Source organism: Neospora caninum, chromosome IX (assembly GCF_000208865.1).
Source record: "Neospora caninum Liverpool complete genome, chromosome IX".
Taxonomy (NCBI): domain Eukaryota; phylum Apicomplexa; class Conoidasida; order Eucoccidiorida; family Sarcocystidae; genus Neospora; species Neospora caninum.
In genome coordinates, this window is record NC_018390.1 from 1,436,067 (window position 1) to 1,455,034 (window position 18,968).

An 18,968-nucleotide genomic window follows, 5' to 3' on the forward strand; every position below is an offset into this window, starting at 1 on the left:
AAGTTGTTCACTAAGCACTCGCGAGTGGAGAGAGTGCGAGGAATCGCGAACAGCCTCTCTGCACGCCCGGAGTGGATTCATCGATAGAGGAGAATTCCGAATCAGAAGGCGAGAGCACGACCAGAGGGCGAGAGAGACCGCGCGACCAGAGGGCGAGAGAGAAGAGGGAGAGGGGATGAAGAGAGACGTGGAGAGAAGGGCGTAGGCGCGAAGGGTGCATCGGAGAATCAGGAGGTGGACAGGCAGAGAAGAGAGAATGGCAGGTGCTGAGGGCGACGAAGGAGAGAAGAGCAGTGCGGGCGGGAAGGGCAAGAAGGGAAATCACAGGACGCGCAAAGACAATGCGGTGGGAGAAAAAAAGCACACGCCTGCAGAGAAGCACAAGGTCGACGGCACAGGTCAGTCCGAGGTCGTGGAGCGACGAGAAGAGAGAGAGGAGAGCAAAGACGCTCAGCAAATCGACGGTTCCTTTTCCTCCCACAGTGCCAATCATGCAGGCACACAAACGCATGCGCAGGGGCTTCCGATCAGCTCATCGCAATCCCCATCTACAGTCAATCTCCCCGTTGTCTTCTCTTCTTCCTATTCTTCTCCCTCCTCCACTTCCTCTTCCTCTTCCTCCTCCACTTCCTCCTCCACTTCCTCTTCCTCCTCGTCTTCCTTCTTCCCTTCTTCGCTGTCTCCCCTGGAACCGCTTCGGCGAACGCTGGGTAGTCTGCGGCCTTCGTGGGCTCGGAGCTCGACGGAACCTGCGGAGTTGCGCGTCGCGGCGGAGAAACCAGGAGGCTCAGGGAAGTTGACGAGTGGCGCATTCCCGTCTGATTTCCACGTCTTCTCCGCAGCAAAACCCGAGAGCGTGGGGGTGGAGAAGGCGGCTGAGGGGGAGGCTGGCCAGGAAAGGGACATGCGGAACGGTGGGAAAGAAGAGAGAAACCTGAAGGACGAGAGACGACAGGGAGACGAAGACGAATGGGAGAGGAGGAAGGACGGAAAGGGGAAACTGCGAAAGTATTGGAAGCTGCGAATCAGGGGGCGAGCGTCTACTGCGCCAGCCTTCGTCTCCGCAGACGCTTCCGCGGACGACCAGAGGAAGGACGAAACACGGCGAAAACGCCCCTCCGTGGACTGTCCGTCGCCGCGGCTACGCGCCCCGTCTTTCGCATCGAAAACTGCTTCAAACACGGGCGACATTCCAGCGAATTCACCTGCCTCCGACGTATCGGAGACTCCTCCAGCCCCCTCGAGGCATGCATCTTATGCGAACGGCGAAGTCATCAAAGAAGAACGGACGATGCGGCGATCTCCAGAGTCCTCCAAAGCCCCGTCGCTGGATGTCTCGTCACGTCACTCCCGAGGCCCTGAGTCTCCCTGCAATGAACAGTCCCCTTCATCCTCTGAATCCTCCTCCTCTTCCTCGTCTTCTTCCTCTTCTTCTTCCTCTTCTTCCTCTTCTCCCTCTTCCTTCTCTTCCTCTTCTTCCTGGTCTTCCTCTTCCTCCTCTTTTTCCTCTTCATCTTCCTCCTCTTCATCTTCCTCCTTTTCCTCCTCTTCATCTTCCTCCTTTTCCTCATCTTCATCTTCCTCCTCTTCATCTTCCTCGTCTTCCTCGTCTTCATCTTCCTCGTCTTCCTCGTCTTCATCTTCCTCGTCTTCGTCGTCGTGTGCCTCTGGGGCTTATGGGTCTGACAGAGTGCGAGAGGGGGCGCCCTTCCCCTCCGCGTCCAGCGGCTGCATCTGCGCGTTTTCGGGTTTTCCGCTTCAGCTGGAGACGCGTCGTCCTTTCCACGAGGGAAGTCTTCTGCTGCGCGCGCTCCTGGCTCCTTTCGTCCATCTTCCGAGCTTGCCGGTGGAGTCTTCGCCAGTTGCGACCGAGTCTCTCTCTTTCTCTTTCGGCAGCTCGCGCCGCCTGAAACCGCTAGTCTCGACAGCCTCGCTGCTGCGCGCCGCCTCGCGCCCAGCGTCACAAGACGCGGCCAGCCCTTCGGAGACACACAAGGCTCTCGAGGCCGCTGCAGCCGAGCAGGAAGGAGACGGCAAGGCCCCAGAGGAAGATGGAGACGAAACGCGGCGGAGCGGCGAGTCGGGAAAAAACCCTCAGAACGGCAAGCACGCGGAAGAGCACGAGAGAGATAAAGAGGGAGATCAAGCGGGAAGAACGAAGCCGTCCCAGACACTCGAGCGCAGCATCGAATTTTTCAAGAGTGGCGGAGGGATCGCCTCGGGGAATTCAAAGGAAGGCGCGAGACAGTCAGCGGGACGTTCATCGCAGGATTCTCCCGAGAAGGAGAATTCCCAGACTGAAGCCAACTCTGCGGAAGCTGTGAAAACGCCGCCGCTCGCCCTGTTGCTCCCTCGTGTGGTCACCCAGTGGGGGATCGTCCGAACAGGTGCGATCCGGCGCGCATATGAATCGCTGCCCAATGAGGCTCCATAGAAAGACCGTCTTCGTGAAGCGTGTGGATGCAGCCCCGCTGTGTTTGTCCCCAGCTCAGCGTGAAGTCAGCAAGGAATGCGCAACCTAGGAAACCTTCAGGAAGTGGACGAAAGGGGAATATACGAAAGGGGAAACCGAGAGGCGCGAAACACATCTTTCGTCTCAGAACCTGCCGAGCGCTTCTCCGCACGTGCATCCGCAAACACATCCAGAGATATACGTATAACGCGATGAGTGTCTACGGCCGACCGCACGGGTGTAGGTATATATATATATATATATATATATATGGGCGGACGTCGAATGTCAGGGCGAGAGTAGAGGCAGAAATAGATGTGTCATTTTGCGTCGGTGTTTTGCTTTCACATGTGCTTTTCGGCAGGCGGTCGAGGTCCGTCGCCTCGATGTGGCGGAGCAGCCGGGGGGTGGGGCGAGTCTTTCTTCTTCTTTGGCGGTCTGGAATCTGAAGGCCTCTGTTCGCCTCAGGTCTTCAAATTCACCTTCCTCTCGTTCCGTAAGAGGTTAAGTTTCTTCTTTCCCTTCCCAATTCCAGCTTCTCCAGCGCTTTGTGTTCCTCGATCGTTTGCACGGAAACGGATGCACGTGTGCTTCCTTGGCTCTTATCCTCTTTTGGGAAGGTCGTCGCTGTGTTGCTGCGTTTGCTCGCCTTGTAGAAAAAAGTTTAGCTTCTCCTTTCGTCGAAACGCCGGCTGTGTGTTCTCATTTTTTTCATTGTCATACGTGTCTTCACGTTTCTGCCTGTTTTCGGTCAGGCGCACAACGCCACGTTTTGCTCCTTTCCTCAGCCGTCGGCGACGTGCTCGACATCTTAGACGAAGGCTTCCGGGATCTCCTCTGTGCCGCGGAGACGCTCGGCGGCGAGGCCAGGAAACCTTCCAAGGAAAGCGAAAAAGGAGACACTGGAGAAAGTGGAGGAGACACTGGAGACAGTGGAGGAGACACTGGAGACAAAAAAGGAGACGGTGGTGGAGACACTGGAGACAAGAAAGGAGACAGTGGAGGAGACACTGGAGACAAAAAAGGAGACGGTGGTGGAGACACTGGAGACAAGAAAGGAGACAATGGAGGAGACACTGGAGACAGAGGACAGGAAGGGACAGGAGCCGAGCCGGCTGGCGGCAAGGATCGAGACAAGGCGGAATGGGACGGAGAGGAGAGGGACATCGCGGACGAAGACGCACAGGGGCACGCATGTGCAGGGAAGGGACGATGCGACGACGGACGCCAGCAGACGGCAGAAGAGACAAAAGCAAAGGAGGAGGCGGTGAACAAAGGCGAGGACGAGAACCAGGAGTCTGTTCAAAACGAAGACACGACTTGGAGTTACAGCAGGATCATCGCTGAGACAGAGAATCTGCGAGACACGTGGAGGAAAAGCCAAGTACGCCCTTCTGCTGTCTCGCCTCTCTGTTCTTCCTCTCGCGCCTCTCTCTTCTCTTTTCCGCTCGCGTCTCGGTGGCCGCGTTCCGCTCTTCGCAGGTTTGTGAATCGATGCGTCCATTCGCCTGCATGAATATCTCTGTATTTTGGAATATACGCATCTGCGTAATACGTTGATGCTCCAATTTCATATCCACATATCTATATCTATCTATCTATCTATCTATATATATATATATATATATATATATATAGGGAGAGAGAGGGAGAGATCTGCATATGGATATACTTCGAGATATAGAGAGACAGCGTGAGAGTACGGGAAGTTATGTTGCGTGTGCAAAGGGTTGCATTCGCCTGTCTAGACGGAGACGTGTCTGGTTTTCGTCTGGTTTCTCTTTGTAGACGTTCGCCTGTCTTCAGCACTTTCGCATGGAGTTGGGCAACCCGTATCTGCATCCGCCAGCGACTGCGGCCATCTCTTCGGAGGCGGAGTTCGTCTCGCTGTGCTTCCTTCGCCAAGAAGAGCTGCTCAGCTCGGCCTGTCTCCTGCGCGTCCTTGCCGACCTAGAAGAGCTCCAGCGTCGCTTCTGCGTCGCCTCTGGCGGCTCCACGCCCACGGACGTCACCCTGCAGAAGGCGAAGCTCTGTCGCGGAGACGCCGAGGCCGAGGCGAGCGGCGCTTCTCGCTTTTCGGCGCCGGACACTGAGGAAGGCGGCGGGCGTGCGAGCGGTGGAGACAATGGGTCACTCAGCAGCGGGAGCGGAGTGGCGAACGTGCGCAAGACATGCTCGGCGCGGCGCCTCGAGAGCGCCACAGCTGAAGCTGGAGCCGCCGACGGGGCCGAGACGGACGGTGACGCAGGGTGTGAGAGTTTCCCTGACGAATTCACCAAGATCAACGATGCGCATGCGGATTTGCAAACGGGCGACACGGCAGCGACGGAAAATGGCCAGAACGGGCATCCCACCCGGCAGAGAAGAAGCATTCGGTTCGGTGAACAAGTCCGCGTGCGAAAATATGGTAGGTTCCTCGCTCGTCGCGCTTCTTTCTTGCTCGTTTCTTCCTTTTTTTGTTCCCTCGTTTCCGCTCTTTCCTTCATCGTTTCTGACTTTCTTCACCCTTTCCCTTCCCTTTTCGCTTTTCCTCCTGTCTTCACCGTTGCTTCCTTTCGTTTGCCCGCGTGTCTAGGCTCGCCTCTCTGTTCCGTCGCATCGTGTGTGTAGCAAATTCTTCTTTCTCTGCGGCTCATCTCGCCACGCCCAGGACCACGTGCCCGGGGTGGGCGGCTTCGCTCGTTTTCCTCTTCTCGCAACCGAAAAAACGGAGGCGAACTCCGGCTTCCCTCGCCTTTCGCATGTCCTTTCCTCGTTCCGGTTTCCCCCAAACTCGTGTCCGACAAAATCTGTCACCGACGCTGCGCACGCCTCGACTCCCGTCCTCCTCTCGCCCTGTGTGTCTACGCTCGCTCATCCGCCGCGGGCATCTCTTTCTCTCGTCTCATTTTTGTCTTTTCGTCTTTTCTTCTTCCGCAGGCAAAGTGGACGAGAAGCGCAAACCGCCCCAGCGGCCTCCTGTCCCTCCTCTCGCTGCAGACCAACCGCCCCTGGGCCAGTGCTTCATGGGTCTCCCTGCTCGCAGTAAGTGCGGTTTCGACACAGTCTGTGTCTCGCTTTTTGCCTGGTCTCCACCCTCTTCTCTCTCGCCTCTGTCGCTCTTCTTCTCATTTCCTGTTGCTTGCACAGTCTCCCGTCTCTACACGGATTTCTTCGGATTCCGTTTGCGCCTGCAGGAGTCGGCTTCTGGCAAGTGTCTCCGTCCCCTGGGCCTCCCCCGCGCTTCTGCGGCTCGTCTTGCTCCTTCCTCTCCTCTCTGTTCCTCTTTGGAGGCGTCTCCTTCGAGTCTGCTTCGCCGCGCGCTCGACATGCCTCAGATGCATGCGCCGCGACGGCCCAGCCTCCGGGCGAGGCCGCGAGCGCCGGGTTCTCGCCTGCCGCCTCGCCTGCCGTGGGCCATTCTCTTTCGTGCGCGTCTGCGTCCGTCGCGGAGAACCCACCGCAGAAAACGGGCGAAAGCGGCGAACGGGCGATGAACGCGGGGAGTCCCGACCGCGAGCGGCCTTCACGCTCTCCGTCCTCGCCGTCTTTCGCAGGTGACGCGTCTCGTTTGGAGTCGCCGGCGCTCGCGCTCGAGCCCAGAAGGGCTTTTTCTCTGCCTGCGCATGCGCCGGCTTCCGGGGGCGAAGTGGACGGGGTGCGGCGCGACGCGGAGGGCAAACTCGCAGACGGCATGAGCGAAAACGCGATTGACGAACAGGTTTGTACTCTGAACTATCTGAACGATTTGTGGATTTTCGACATGCAAGAGGAGGTGTGGAAACCGGCTCAGGACACGCGCTTCCCTTCGTTCTCCTCTGATCTCGCTTCTTCGTTTTCTGCGTCCTCGTCGTTTTCTTTCGCTTCGTCTTCTGGTCTTGGAAGCGAAAACGGAAGTCGCCTGGAGACGCTTTCCGAGGCAGGCTGCTCCGAAACCGCGGCCCAGGTCGAGTCAACCTCTTCGGATCCTCTCCCCGCCTCTCCTCCGGCATCCAGTTCCATCGGCAGCTCTCCATCGCTGCGTTTGTCAGCCTCGCAAGACTGGTCTCATGCCCCGGCACTGAGGCAAACGTCGTCGTCTCTCTCCCGCGTCTCGTCCTCGCCGATGCATGCGCCCTCGGTCGCCGGGGCTGCGGAGACACTGCCGGGCCCTCAGCGAGGAGACACCTGTGGGGTCGGCAGCGAGGAAGTCCGCCCGCAAAAAGCGCGCCCTGCAAAGAGAAGGGACAGTGTGCTCTGTCCTGTCAGTCTGCCGTTGACAGACTCAAGCGGCCGGACTCAAATAGGTCTTCTTCTCTACGGCGGCATCGGCGAGAAGAACCAAGTGTAAGTCGACGTGTGTCAACTTCACACCTCGGAGAAGGCTGGGTGACAGAGTCTCGAAGGCAAAGTGAGATTCGCTCTTTCGGAGACGTCCACTTCGCGGGAAACGAACAAGCAGGAGAAGACTGCGCGTTTTCTGGCTCCTTTTTCGGCGTCGATCTGTTTCCCGTTCTTGTCCTATGCTTCGCTTCCTGCGGTCTCCACAAGGTGGAATGAAAAATGCATGCGGCCACATGTTCTCCGGCGTTTCGACTCCGGACCGCGGGATTCCGTTCTCTCACACGCGTCGCGCCAAGTCCTTGCGCCTCCTTCTCCTGTCATCTCTTTCCAGGTTGAATGACACATGGCTCTTCGACCTCGCGACTCGCCGCTGGAGCCAGGTGAGTCCACTCTGGATGACTCCGCCGCAGTTCTGGTTCGTTTCTTCAGCCTCCCTCGCGCCGCCCGGCCACGCCGGTCACACTGCATGCGTCCCTGGCCTCTCAGAGGCAGCCTCGCAAGAAGTCCTCCGCACAGCCGCCTCCTCGTCTTCTCTCCCTTCTGTCTCTTCTTCTTTCTCTTCTCTCTCTCCTTCCTCTTCTTCTTTCTCTTTTCTCTCTCCTTCTCTCTCTTCTCCCCCTGCGTCCTCGTCGATCTCTTCCGCTCTCGCGCCTGCGGAATTGGTCGGGGGCGGCGCGCAGCAACCGTCGAGGCCGCGTGGCAAGGAAGGAGAGGAAGGTCAGGAAGCGGGCGAGGAGGGAGTGAGAGAAGCGAAAAGGGAGGGCGACGGGAGAGGCAGAAAGATAAGATGTCCCCCGTGGAGTCTGCATCTCTCAGATCCCGCGGCGGCGGCCATGGCTGCTCAGAAGGCTGCGGAGATCACTGCAGCCACCCTCCATCCCGGCAGGAGACGAGAGCCACTCCCGTCTTCTCTCTCTCCTTCTCTCGCTCCTTCTCTCTCTCCGTCTCTCTGTCCCTCTTCTCCTTCTCTCTTTCCTTCTTCTCCCTCCTCTCCTTCTCTCTCGCCTTCCCGGTCCGCTTCACACGACAGGAACGCTGCGGAAGGAGAGGCCAACGCCAGCGGACAGTGGGCGGCTGAGACGAGGCCGAGTCTGCGAGACGAAACGGCGCATCCTTCCCCCGGGAGTGAGGAACAGACATCCGCGCCTTCGCGGCAGTCGTGGTCCTCTTCTTTATCCTCGTTTAGAAACAGACCAGAGAAGAGCGGGTCGTTCGAAGAGGCGGTGAGAGCAGCAGAGAGCATGGTTGGGCGCGTCGTCTTGATTTTCGGGGGGTTGATTGCGTCACCTTCTTCCTCTCCGAAAGGCGCCTCTGACCCCCCCGGCGTAGATGCTTCTCTGCGCAACCCTCCGCGGTCCCCCGCTTCCGTCTCCAGTGAGCGCTGGTGGAGTTTGTCTTCCCTTGGTCCCGTGCGACACAAGGTATTTCGCAAAGGCGACGCCAGCGCTTCGGCCGCCGCCCTGAACGAGGCCCAGAGCGACTTGGCTTCGGCTGTGAATGCGTCCGCAGTCGCCCAACGGCCCGAGCAAGGCGCATCGACTGGCCTCTCGCAGCCTCCCTGTCTAGGAAGTGGTTCGTTGCCTGCCTCGCTGCTCACCGCCGGGGAGACACAGCGGCCGGGAGCTGTCTCCTCCGCGGCCTCGCCGAGCGTTTGGGAGAGACTCCACGTGGATATGCGGACCGCGCCACGAGCTGAGGTGACAGACGCGCTGTTTGAGTACTACGTCGACAGCAACGTTTGGGTGCAGTGTGAGGCGACTGGAGAGAAGCCTTCGCCGCGGATGTGGTAAGAGTTCTCAATTTTCTACAGCGCGACGGCGCAAAGCGAGGTTGTGGGAAGAGCGGGGCGGACGCTCGATCTGGAAGCGCGGCCCACGGAAAGGGTGAACAGGCGATGTTTGTCTTCTCAGGCACTCGGCGACGCTTCTCGGCCCGTACATGTTCGTCTACGGAGGGCGAGGCGCCGACGGCGAACTGTGCTCCCTGAGTACGTCCTGCAAAGGCGGAAGGCGAAGATTTTCTCTCGCTTCCTGCTCCATCCCTTTCTCTTCCGCCTCTTCCACTTTCTCTCTGATTCGTGCTCTTCCTCTGACAAAGTGGAAAAAAGAGACGGACCGCAGGAGGGAGGTAGTCGAACGGAGAGAGACCGACTGGAGTTGAGCGGGGGCCGAAAAGGACACAGCGTTGTGCAGAGAGAGCGAGACAAACGAGGAAACGCGGAGGGTCAGCACAGATAACACGAAAGGCCGAGAACGAACGGCAGTGTGTCGTGTCACACGCGGGAAGGCAAAGCGTAGAACACGAAACTCAGCGAAGGGCGACATCGCGGAAGGAGCGCCAAAAAAAAGGACGGAGACCGTGGCGGCCCAATGCCGGGAGAGACGCTCGAGTCCGAGCTCGCTGGAGAGTTTTTTTGAGGCAACTGACGCCGCGACCGTTTTTATGTTTCTTCTTCATCTTGATTTTCTGTTTTCAGCGACTCTGTACCGCCTGCACATCGCGTCGAAATCTTGGACGGCGCTGTCGACGGGGGGAGTGCGTCTGCCGCGAATCGAGCTCGCCGCAGGACTCACTTTGAACGTGAGAGGAACCAGAAAGAAAGGACAGGCGCGAAAAGGCAGCTTCTCTGTGTGTTTTCGTTTTCTTCCTGGGGCGTCCTCTCTTCTCTTCCACCTTGCGGGCTCGTGATGTTCATCTCCCTGTCTCGGCCGTCCAAATGCGCGCTTGGGAGGTTCCAGAGGGCTTCCTTTGCCTGCGGCCGGCCTGCCTCCCTCGCTTCTTGTCTGGGTGGAGACACACGCGTTCGCGGTGCCGGACTGTGATTGCCGTATCTGTTCCTCTCTCCATTTTTACTTGCAGAATTGTCTGTACGTCTTTGGCGGTCACGACAGCCAAGAGCGCGTCTCGAACGGCCTGGTGGCTGCGCAGCTGGGTTTGCAGGTGAACGCGCGCCACAAGCCGGGGAAGAAAAAGGGAAAGAAGAAGCAGGGCGAAGAGAGAGGACGGTCGAGTGGAGGCGTCTTCTCCGTTTTCTTCTCAAGAGGAGGCTGACGCGGACACACACACCAGGTCGCGACACAGCGCAGGAAGGCCGAGACAAGAAGAGGCGAAAAGAAGATCAAGAAACGGGAAGGCACGCGACGAAGCAGGCTACCCTGATGAGCTGTGTATTCGCGTCTTACATGGTACCGGCACCAAGACTCGACGCGTTCGACGAGGTCCAGGAGAGTTTCAAGGGGGAGGAAAGAGGACGCGATGTAGAGTTTTTTCTCTTCGGAGACCCCGGAGGGGATGCTCCGTGAGTTGGACGCTCGTGGATTCGTGTTTTGCATTTTTAAACGTGGTATTGGCGCATGCGCGGGATATTTTTCGCTCTGGATCTACGTGCAGCTTTTGTCACACGATTCCCTCCCCTCAGGTTTTCTTGTCCATGCACCCTAGACAAAGTCTGAGCTCGGTGCGTGCCGGTCTCCTTGTTTATTTGCCTCTTTCGCGAGAGATATGTCGCTATGCGGGGGGGGAGACGGGCATTGACGACACAGTGCAGAGGTGTAGGATGTGCGCCGCCGTTTGGGGGCGTTTTCTCCAGAGTTTCTGGTTTTCTCGCGCTGCAGACGCAGCGGCGCCGCAGCGCGAAAACAATCTGGATGCGTTCTTTCCCGAAGGGAAGGTAGCTTTTCAGTTTCTCCGGTTGCCCTTCACTTTCGCCTTCAAGTCGTCCCAGGCACCAAAGATCCAATATCCGTGCGCGGGATCAAACACGACACAAAACAGGTCTCAACCCCTCTGGCGTTTCCGCGAGTCGCTCGCCCGTTCGCCGGATTTTTCCACTCTTCCCACCGCCCTCTCTGCGCTTCCCGCCCTGACGCGCTCTCGCGGGCGTCCGCTATCTCGCCGTCTCTCTCTCGCTCTGCCTCACTGTTTCTCGCACCTTCCCACTGCTGCTCACTGCCTCGTTCTTGGGCTTTTCTCGATACCGCTTTCTCTCTGGCTGTTTCTCGCTCTTTGTCCCTCCCTCTATCTCCCTCCCGTCCGCTGTTTTCTGTCGCTATCTCCCACCCTGTTCGTTTCTTCTCTCTGCGACCGTGCGGGTTTCAACGGTAGAATCAGGAAGCGCAGGAAGGAAACCGAGACAGAGAGCGAAGCAGCGTTTGTAGGAATCGGCGGGGCGAGGGGACTGAGCTCGAGGGGAACAAGCTCTGAGACCGCAGAAAAAAACGTGGAGGGACAGAGGGGGTCAGGATCTGATAAAACAAGAGAAGCGCCTGGGTCCGTCTGAGACCAGCGCTCTTTCTTCCTGGAAAAAGAGATTCACGAGGCCATGCCTTCGTTTTTCTTGCGGCCACAGAAGGCGACCTTGGAACATCGCTCCCGCACCTGTGCGTCTTGTCCTCTCACAGAGTCTGCTGCGTTCTTGCGAAGGAAAAGAAACAATCCGAAAAGCGAAACGGTTTGCGAGGGACAAAACGCCGCGTTGTGCCCCTCAATTCCGGCGGCAGACGACGGAAAACAAAACTGAGGACTTCGCCATCCGACGGCGGCCATTCAGACACGTCCACGCAAAAGGGTTCACATGCGAATCTGCACAGAGGCGGATATCTGGTGAAAGCAGCATTCCTCCTCCCGAAACCACAGACATTTTCGGGCGGGTCTACGTGCAATTCACACATACAGCCGATTCACATTCCACCCCTGACAGGTAGTTACACGAACTTTTATACTTTACGGCTACGCTCCCCAGCAGGCAAAGCACAGAGTCCATGGGTAGAGACACACACACACAGTCATCTTCGTTTCAGGACGTGTAGTCTCTTCCTTCGTTCTTTTCTGCGTTTCCTCTCGACCTCTCTGGCATCAACTGGCGATATCTCGCCCTTCATCTGCTGCGTGCCTTGAGTCTCTCCCTGGTCCATCCTGTCTAGCCTTAAGTTTCCTTTCCTCTCCTGTTCCTGTTTGTCTCCCCGTCCTGTTCCCTTCCGTGTCTTGTCAGTTCCGTAAACATCTCAGAGCTTAAAAGGGCGAGAGAGAGTTACCCGACTCGCCGTGTGGTGCCCGATCTGTGCGCGTGGGGATGTGGAATTTGGAGCCTGCGAGACTCATCAAGTCCGCGAACGGATCCTTTTCCGGCCCGGCCTTCTCGTTCGCTCTCCCCTCGAGCTTCGTTCTCTCGGGGGCGTCTCCCGGGTTTTGATGCATGCGCCGCGGATCTGTCTCTCGCGCGCCGCCCGACCGTGCGTGCCTCGGCTCCGCGCCTCGCTCCGACTCACCCCGTCCACCTAAGCTCAAAACAGTTCTTCCCAACCTCTCCTCCCGCAGGTGGTCTCCCGTTCGAGTGTCTTGTCTCCTCCGTTCTCTTGCTTCCGCGCTCTCTCTCGCCCACCCTGAGACGCCGCCTGCCGATCCGCTCCGTCGAGTCCCCTTGTCGGGCGCGCAGTTCACAGGATCCGCGCCTTCTGGATTTCGCTTTATCTCTCCGCTGTTCTCTCGGCCCTCTTCTCGTTGTTTCCTCTCGGCCGCCTCTCCGTCGCCGGTCTGCAATAGCGTCGGCACATCCTGCGGCTGCGGGTCGAGGCCGTCCCACCTGCTCGGTGACCTACGGCTCGCCGCACCGCACGGGACTGCCGGCGGGGCTCTGTCACTTTCAGGCGCCTCAAAAGGCAAAAGGGAAGACGCCGGGGGCCAAGCCCCACGAGGCTCTCTTGCTTCTCCAAGCTGCCACTGAGGTCGGGCGGTCGCCGAAGCAGGAAGTCCCTCCTGCTGCAGGCTCGTCCACTGCTCGGCGAAAACAAAAGGGTCGAGGCGCGAAGCACCGGCGAGGAAACCTTGGGGTGTCTCGACAGCCTGGCGGCCTCCTTTCAGACTGTTTTCGCCCTTACTCTCGGCCCGCATGTCCTCTCGCCTCGCCTCTGGCCCCGTTGGGTCTCTTCTGCTCTCGCCGAGTCCAGTCGCGGTACCCGCAAAACCCGCCTCTCTCTGGAACGGGTTCTCTCGATGCGACGAGAAGGAAGCCAAAGACGGAGCGAAGGAAGCATCAGACGGCGACGGGCGAACGGGCGAGTGTAGTTGCTGGTCTCGTGCTTCAAACCCTGCGACGGAATGCCTTGTCCCTGTTTCGACGCCGTCGCCTCTCCACTGCGGAGAAAGAGCAGCAGAGAACTGAGGATAGGAAGGCAACGGAAAGGTCGAGTCGGCGGTTGCAGAGAAAGCCCACGAAGGCGCGCGTGACTCTACCGGAGGACAGGAAGAGCCGCCTCGCCCCCCAGCCGGAGAAGGCGGGAGTGTCCCGCCGGCCGGAGACGCGCTCAGGGCAGCGTCTCCTCTGGAGATCCCACAGTCGCCGCGCGTCACAGGCTCGTCGATTGCCGCTTGTGAAAAAGGAGGCAGAGAAGATGCAGGAAAAGAAGATGGATCACTCGCAGAAGATCCAGACGGAAACGCAGGATACCGAGCAGAGGAAGAGGCGAAAGGAACCGAAGAGGCGAAAGGAGAGGAAGAGGCGAAAGGAGAGGAAGAGGCGAAAGGGGAGGAAGCGGAGAAAGGAGCGGAAGAGGCGAAAGGCGAGGAAGAGGCGAAGGAAACAGGCTCGGGTCTGTCGGCCTCGGGTGGATGTGGGGACACGACAGATAGAGGAAGCATGTCGAGAGACGAGGCAGACCGTTCCGCTTCCCGATGGCAAGTGGAAGGAAACACGAGACTATCCCCCATGGCGAGGAGGGCGAGACTGGTCGCCCCTTGTGGCGGCTCCGACGCTCCAAACAGCTCTGTCGAGACGCACGAAGAAGCAAGAAATTGAGAAACCACTCGCCTTTCTTTGCAGGGGAACCTACACAACATGCGTTACAGTTATCCCGGAAACCCCGCAAAACCGGCCTACACGGAAAAGGCCCTACTTTTCAAAGAGAAGAACCAAAGAGAAAGGGGCCACAGCAGGCAGCCAAACCACGTAGACCGCGGCGCGCATGCTACACAGCTCCATGCAAATCGAATTGAACAAAGCGAAAGGACTATGTTTAGTGCACGCATGCATGCGGAACGGCAGGTGTGCGTGCATGCGACGCTTTTCACCTATCTGTCTGTGCGGACAACTTTCGAGGGCGGTCTTCCGCGGTGTCATCTGAACTGTGCTGCGTCCAGTCACACTACCAACTCACCTAAGAGGTCCACGCCCTCTTCACTACTTTGAGGTGCCATTTGTCCTCCTGTGTCTGTTCCTTCTTCCCGGTTGCCTCCTTCTTCTCTCCTTCCTTCTTCTCTGCCTCCTTCTCTCCTTCCTTCTTCTCTCCGTCCTTCTTCTCTCCGTCCTTCTTCTCTCCGTCCTTCTTCTCTCCTTCCTTCTTCTCTCCGTCCTTCTTCTCTGCATCCTTCTTCTCTTCTTCGTGCCTCGCCGTGGCCGGGAACCCTGCCTGCCTCTGCGCCTCTCGAAGCGGCCGAGCAGGCTGCTTGGTCGACCGTGTGGGACTCGCGTCTTCGCGAGGCGCCGTCTCTCGGTGCATGCGAAGCCGAAGCTGCAGGCTGGAGCCCCGCCGATCCAAGCCGAGCTGCGACAGCGCCTGGCCGCCGAGGGCCTTCCGCAGGATCGTGCGCGGCCGAACCCCCAGCGCATCCAGGCAAAGCAACCGAAGAGGGCAAGGTACCGGCGCCTGCGGCCACGCACGCGGCTGCGGTTGCAAGCACCGAAGAGTGTCCTGAACACAACAGGAACACACAGGCTCTCAAGTCTGCCGTTCCCCCTCCAACTCCTCCTCCCTCGGGCAAAACACACCACAGCGCGCAGAATTCACGATTTACACGTTCTCGCACGCCATCCTCCTGTGCACGACGTCTCAATCTGTGAGTTTGCCTCGCCCTGGATCGTTGCATGCACAGAAAGTCTGGCGATTTTTTGCTCGAAATGAGTCTCTCTTTGCGCGTGCGACCAGGACGTGCCCCACGCTGTCCCTGCTTTCGAGCCTTTTCTTGTTTTCTAACCTCGGCGCTCCTCGGCTGCGAGATGAGGATGTCGCTGCATGCGGTTGCGCTGCTTGAAGTAGGAGAACGGCAGGCCGTCGACAGTCAGGTGGAAATGCCCCGTAGCGCCCTCAAACACGATCGACAGAAGATGCTCCTGTAGAGGCCAGCTGTAGAGGAACTTGTGAGCGCGCATGCTGGAGAGAGACATGCAGAGGCAAGAGAGAAACGAAGCGCGTCTTCAGCGAAGGAAAACGCGCGACGAGCAGCTTCGGCCGGCCCGCAGAGAGAGGCCTTGCATGAAGGCAACGTTCCGCGAAGGAAGTCTGTATGTCTCGCGCGTCGATGCGCAGCAAGGAAGCGCGGCAGCGCAAGGGAGAGGTAGACGAAAAGAGAGAAAGATCGGGGAAGGAGAAGGAGACGAGGCAGAGAAAGAGGGAGAGGCAGATAGAAAGAGAGAGGGAAAGACAGGGAGAGAGAAAGAGAGGGGGAAAGACACAGAGAAAAAGAGAAAGTACACGAAGAAGCAATGGAAATTCAGGGGTTCCATGCAGCGTCGACGTTCCACAGTGCGTTTTCAGGAACGAAAAAAACACGTCGACTTACGTGAATTGTTCGTTGATGACGCGGCCGTCGACGACAAGGCGCTTCTTCCCCGTCACCTTGGAGTGGAAAAATGCGATTTCATGTTTCACGCCTTTTATAGTTAGCAGCTGAGAAGCATCCCCGCATGCACATTTCAACACAGCCAAACCCGTCAAACTCTATACACACACATGGGCATTCCTTCTTTTTCCCCAGAGTCCCCACAAACGCACAATTCCACTATACATATATATATATATATATATATACATTAGTGTATTTGTATATGTGAGCACTTCTACGTATGTGACGACTACGCCGCCCTGTAAAAGAGACATTGGAAGTGTGAGAGGAGAGGGTGTTTGGAGTCTCGGTGTCTTGCTGTTTGCTGGAGAAAAGACTCAGCAGTGCGCGTGACCCGTCCCATCGTCCTGGGAGTGACAATCTCTGAACAAGGCCCGGTCTTTCTGGGGAGCGTGTGCTACGAGCTGGACCACAGGTTTTGATTTTGGATGTCTGTGTTTCCCGGAGGCAAGTTGTTCCTTCTCTCTTTGCCTTACCCAGGTGTACTTGACCTTCGACGTTTCGATGGTTTGTCCAACATAGTCCAGTCCTGCGTAGAGTGCCTCGACCTCCTCATCGCTCCGGACTCTGCCGAATCTGCTGCCGCGGGTCGTGCTTTCCGCCTCTCGTCCAGCGTCCTCGCGATGGCCGCGAGAAAGAGAAGAAGCTGGTGCTGGCCTTCTGCGGAGGCCTGGAGACGCGTCCAGGCTCTCCTCACCTGAAACAAAAGCTCGCTGTCCCCGCCCGTGGAGGCCTTCTCCCTCCATTTCGCCGAGGCTGCCAAGCGACAAAGGAAGAAAGCGCGAAAACGTCAGGGGAAAAGCAGGAAGGGAAAAGAAGGAGGGGCAAAACCAGGGAGAAAGTGAGAAAAGAAAGTGAGGAAAGAAAGCGGGAAAGAAAGGGAGGAAAGACAGCGACGAAAGAAAGCGACGAAAGACAGGGAGGAAAGAAGGCGAAGCACGAGGCAGCAAGGGCCTAGGGAAGTCTGGCTGTGTATGTAAACTCGGTGTAGGAGAAGACGGGAGGCAAGGCAGGAAGGCGAGGGACGGTGGAATCTAAGTTAGATTTGATGGATTCTTTAGACTCCAGCTTCCCGGCCAAACTTTTACTTGTAAAACCTGCGCCGAGAGAAGAGGGGCGAACCTGTTCTTGAGACGCAAGAGTCGCCAGAACCCGCCAAGAAAGACGAGTAAGACGAGAAACGCACAGCGCCTGAGAGACGCAAAGAAACATAAAAACTTGACACGAGGAGGGTAAGGAGGCGAGGGGACGTCTCGCGGTGCGATGAGAGAGCCTGGAGGTTGTACGCGGGAACGGGGCACCGAAAGCGAGAGAAACGGGAAAAGCCGCGTTTTCACCAGGCGAGACGAATACGCAAGAAAACGACGCTACGTTCCACAGCCGGAGGTGAAACGCCCATTTTCGTTCACGGGGATCTCCGCCGCGTTTTAGCTTTTGTCTAGTTTGCGGCCAGAGCGAGAGAGAGTCGCGTGTGCTCTAGGCAGCACGAAGCTTTGCGCGCTTTCGGGGCTTCTGAAGGAGGGAGTGGCCCTCCAGGAAGGTGATTTTCGCAGCGGATTGGGGAGAAAATGAGCAACCTCCTTCGCCATCTTTTCCCTGATTCTTTAGAAGCCGCGAAAGTCGCGAAAGGACAAAAACACGATTTTCGCCCGGACGCCCTGCGCTCGGCTGGCCAGCACATGCGCGCGTCGACGAGCGCGGCGAGGCACACGCAGCGACGAGGGCACTTCTCGGCGTTGCACGAAAGAAACAAGCTTTCTCCTCTCTCGCCAGACTACAGGTCACACAAACCATGCGCCACTCTTCATCCTCGACTGCGAGAATTTGAGAGAAAACGGGAAAGAAACCAACCAGGAAGCTCAGAGCTGAACCCCTCTGCGCCTCCCGCCAGTCTAGCAGAGGAAGAATGAGGAAGTGGAGAAGAAAGACAAAGCAGGGAGGGGAAGAGAGAAGAAAAAGGGAAAGAGAAAAGAGGTTTTTCGATTGAGAGAGAATCGCCGCCTTCTCTGTTGGACTCGTGCAAAGGGCGGCGCGCTCACTGAGTGATCTATTTGGGGATTTCGTAACCCGCTGTTGGTCCCAGGAACTAACGCGATCTCCTAGTTCTTCTAGCATACTGTGTGCGGCGGTAAAGGACTCCTTCCAAACCCGACGATCTGTTAGCTTTTTTCTCACCCGCATTCACCGAGACTCTGTTCCTGCGCATCTCATTGGCCGCGTGATCGGTCGCGCGGTTGAAGAGAGGGGGCTCCTCAGTGGGGTTGGGGAGGACCAGAGAGAAAGAAGCAAAATGGCGAGAAGGGAAAAGCTGCGTTCCGCACGTCTGACTTTCCAGAGAAAAAGGATCCCACGAGTCTGGTGAAGACGCCTTGGCGAAGGCGCTAGAGCGGAAAACGAGGGGAGCAAGCAGAAAGGCAGAAAAAGCGAGAGAAAGGGATAACGACGGGACGTGAGAGAGAGAAGAGCGCTTGTTGAGAGAGGGAGCGAACGACTTCGTATGGTTGAGAAACACAGAGGCAGAGAACAGACTCGGAGAAGGCATCGCGTTCTCGGCTGCTCTGCGTCGTCTTTCCAACGGGATGAGAATTCTGGCTGTACTCCTGACACTCCAGAAGAAGCACTCATTTTTTCGGAAGCTTCGCTCGGGCGACAGCCTTGCTGAGAAGTCCCATCTTTCGGCTAGCCCTCCACCGGAAATCAATCCTTTTTCTTCTGTTACGAGCAAATGGTGCAGATCTGTAGATACACATAAGCACAAATAAAAGGTAACAAAATCCAGACAGAGAAATAGAGGTAGATGTGGATAGACGCGTCTGGATGTACATATATGAGTATAAATGGTGATAGAGAGGAAGACAAATTTGGGTGTAGATGGAGACAGGGCATATGCATAGATACAAACAAATAAAAGGCAGTCCGATGTGTATACCGACAAAGAAAGCGGCAGAGCGTAAGATACCGAGGAGTAGAAACAGAGACGTACACACCGAGATATATATATATATATATATATATATATATATGCATGCAAATTGTTATCGAGATGTATAGCGACAGGTAACCTGGGTGCGCACACAAAAAGAAAGTTATAAAAGGGGGTAAAAAAGACAGAGGTGCATGCACTTGAGCTGCGCGCAGATGATGTGTCAAGCAACTGCAGCGTGGGCGGAACCTCCAGGCCTCACTTTGTCAGGTTTCTCTGCAGCGGTTGAGATTGAGGGAGAACCTCCCGCCGGCTGTCCGTTAAGTACACATGTCGCAGAAAAGAACAGGTGCCGTGTAGAAGAACCGCACCTACAACCACCTCAAAAATGAACACTCTGTTCTCTGCTTATCTCTGTCCGTTCATATATATATATATATATGAATACGTAAACATGTATATTACTTATATATATATATATATATATATATATGTAAATGTAGACAACGAGGTGTCCCCATCGGTATATATATTTATGTATACGCATGAATACATAGATATATGTTTCTGTTCTGCATGATCTACATGTATAATTTGTATCGTCTCTTTTATTTGGTGTTGATATCTGCTTTCTAGCGCATACATGGATGGCGATTGGTTGCATCTTTCTGCTCG

The 18,968-nt window shown here is 56.9% G+C and overlaps 2 protein-coding genes across 2 annotated transcripts; one reads left to right on the top strand and one right to left on the bottom strand.

The window, feature by feature from the left end:
- Positions 1-256: 256 nt before the first annotated feature.
- On the top strand, positions 257-9,805 carry NCLIV_040290 (conserved hypothetical protein; the record flags this gene model as incomplete). The annotated part of the gene is made up of 10 exons (XM_003880938.1): positions 257-2,387; positions 2,817-2,948; positions 3,208-3,836; positions 4,259-4,859; positions 5,372-5,476; positions 5,629-6,757; positions 7,086-8,540; positions 8,665-8,741; positions 9,231-9,334; positions 9,614-9,805. The coding sequence occupies 10 exons, from the start codon at positions 257-259 to the stop codon at positions 9,803-9,805; spliced, it is 6,555 nt and encodes a 2,184-aa protein (XP_003880987.1).
- Positions 9,806-11,764: 1,959 nt separating this feature from the next.
- Positions 11,765-17,912, bottom strand: NCLIV_040300 (conserved hypothetical protein; the record flags this gene model as incomplete). The annotated part of the gene is made up of 7 exons (XM_003880939.1): positions 11,765-13,515; positions 13,906-14,439; positions 14,723-14,898; positions 15,308-15,414; positions 15,847-16,126; positions 16,459-16,561; positions 17,546-17,912. The coding sequence occupies 7 exons, from the start codon at positions 17,910-17,912 to the stop codon at positions 11,765-11,767; spliced, it is 3,318 nt and encodes a 1,105-aa protein (XP_003880988.1).
- Between the last annotated feature and the right edge of the window lie 1,056 nt (positions 17,913-18,968).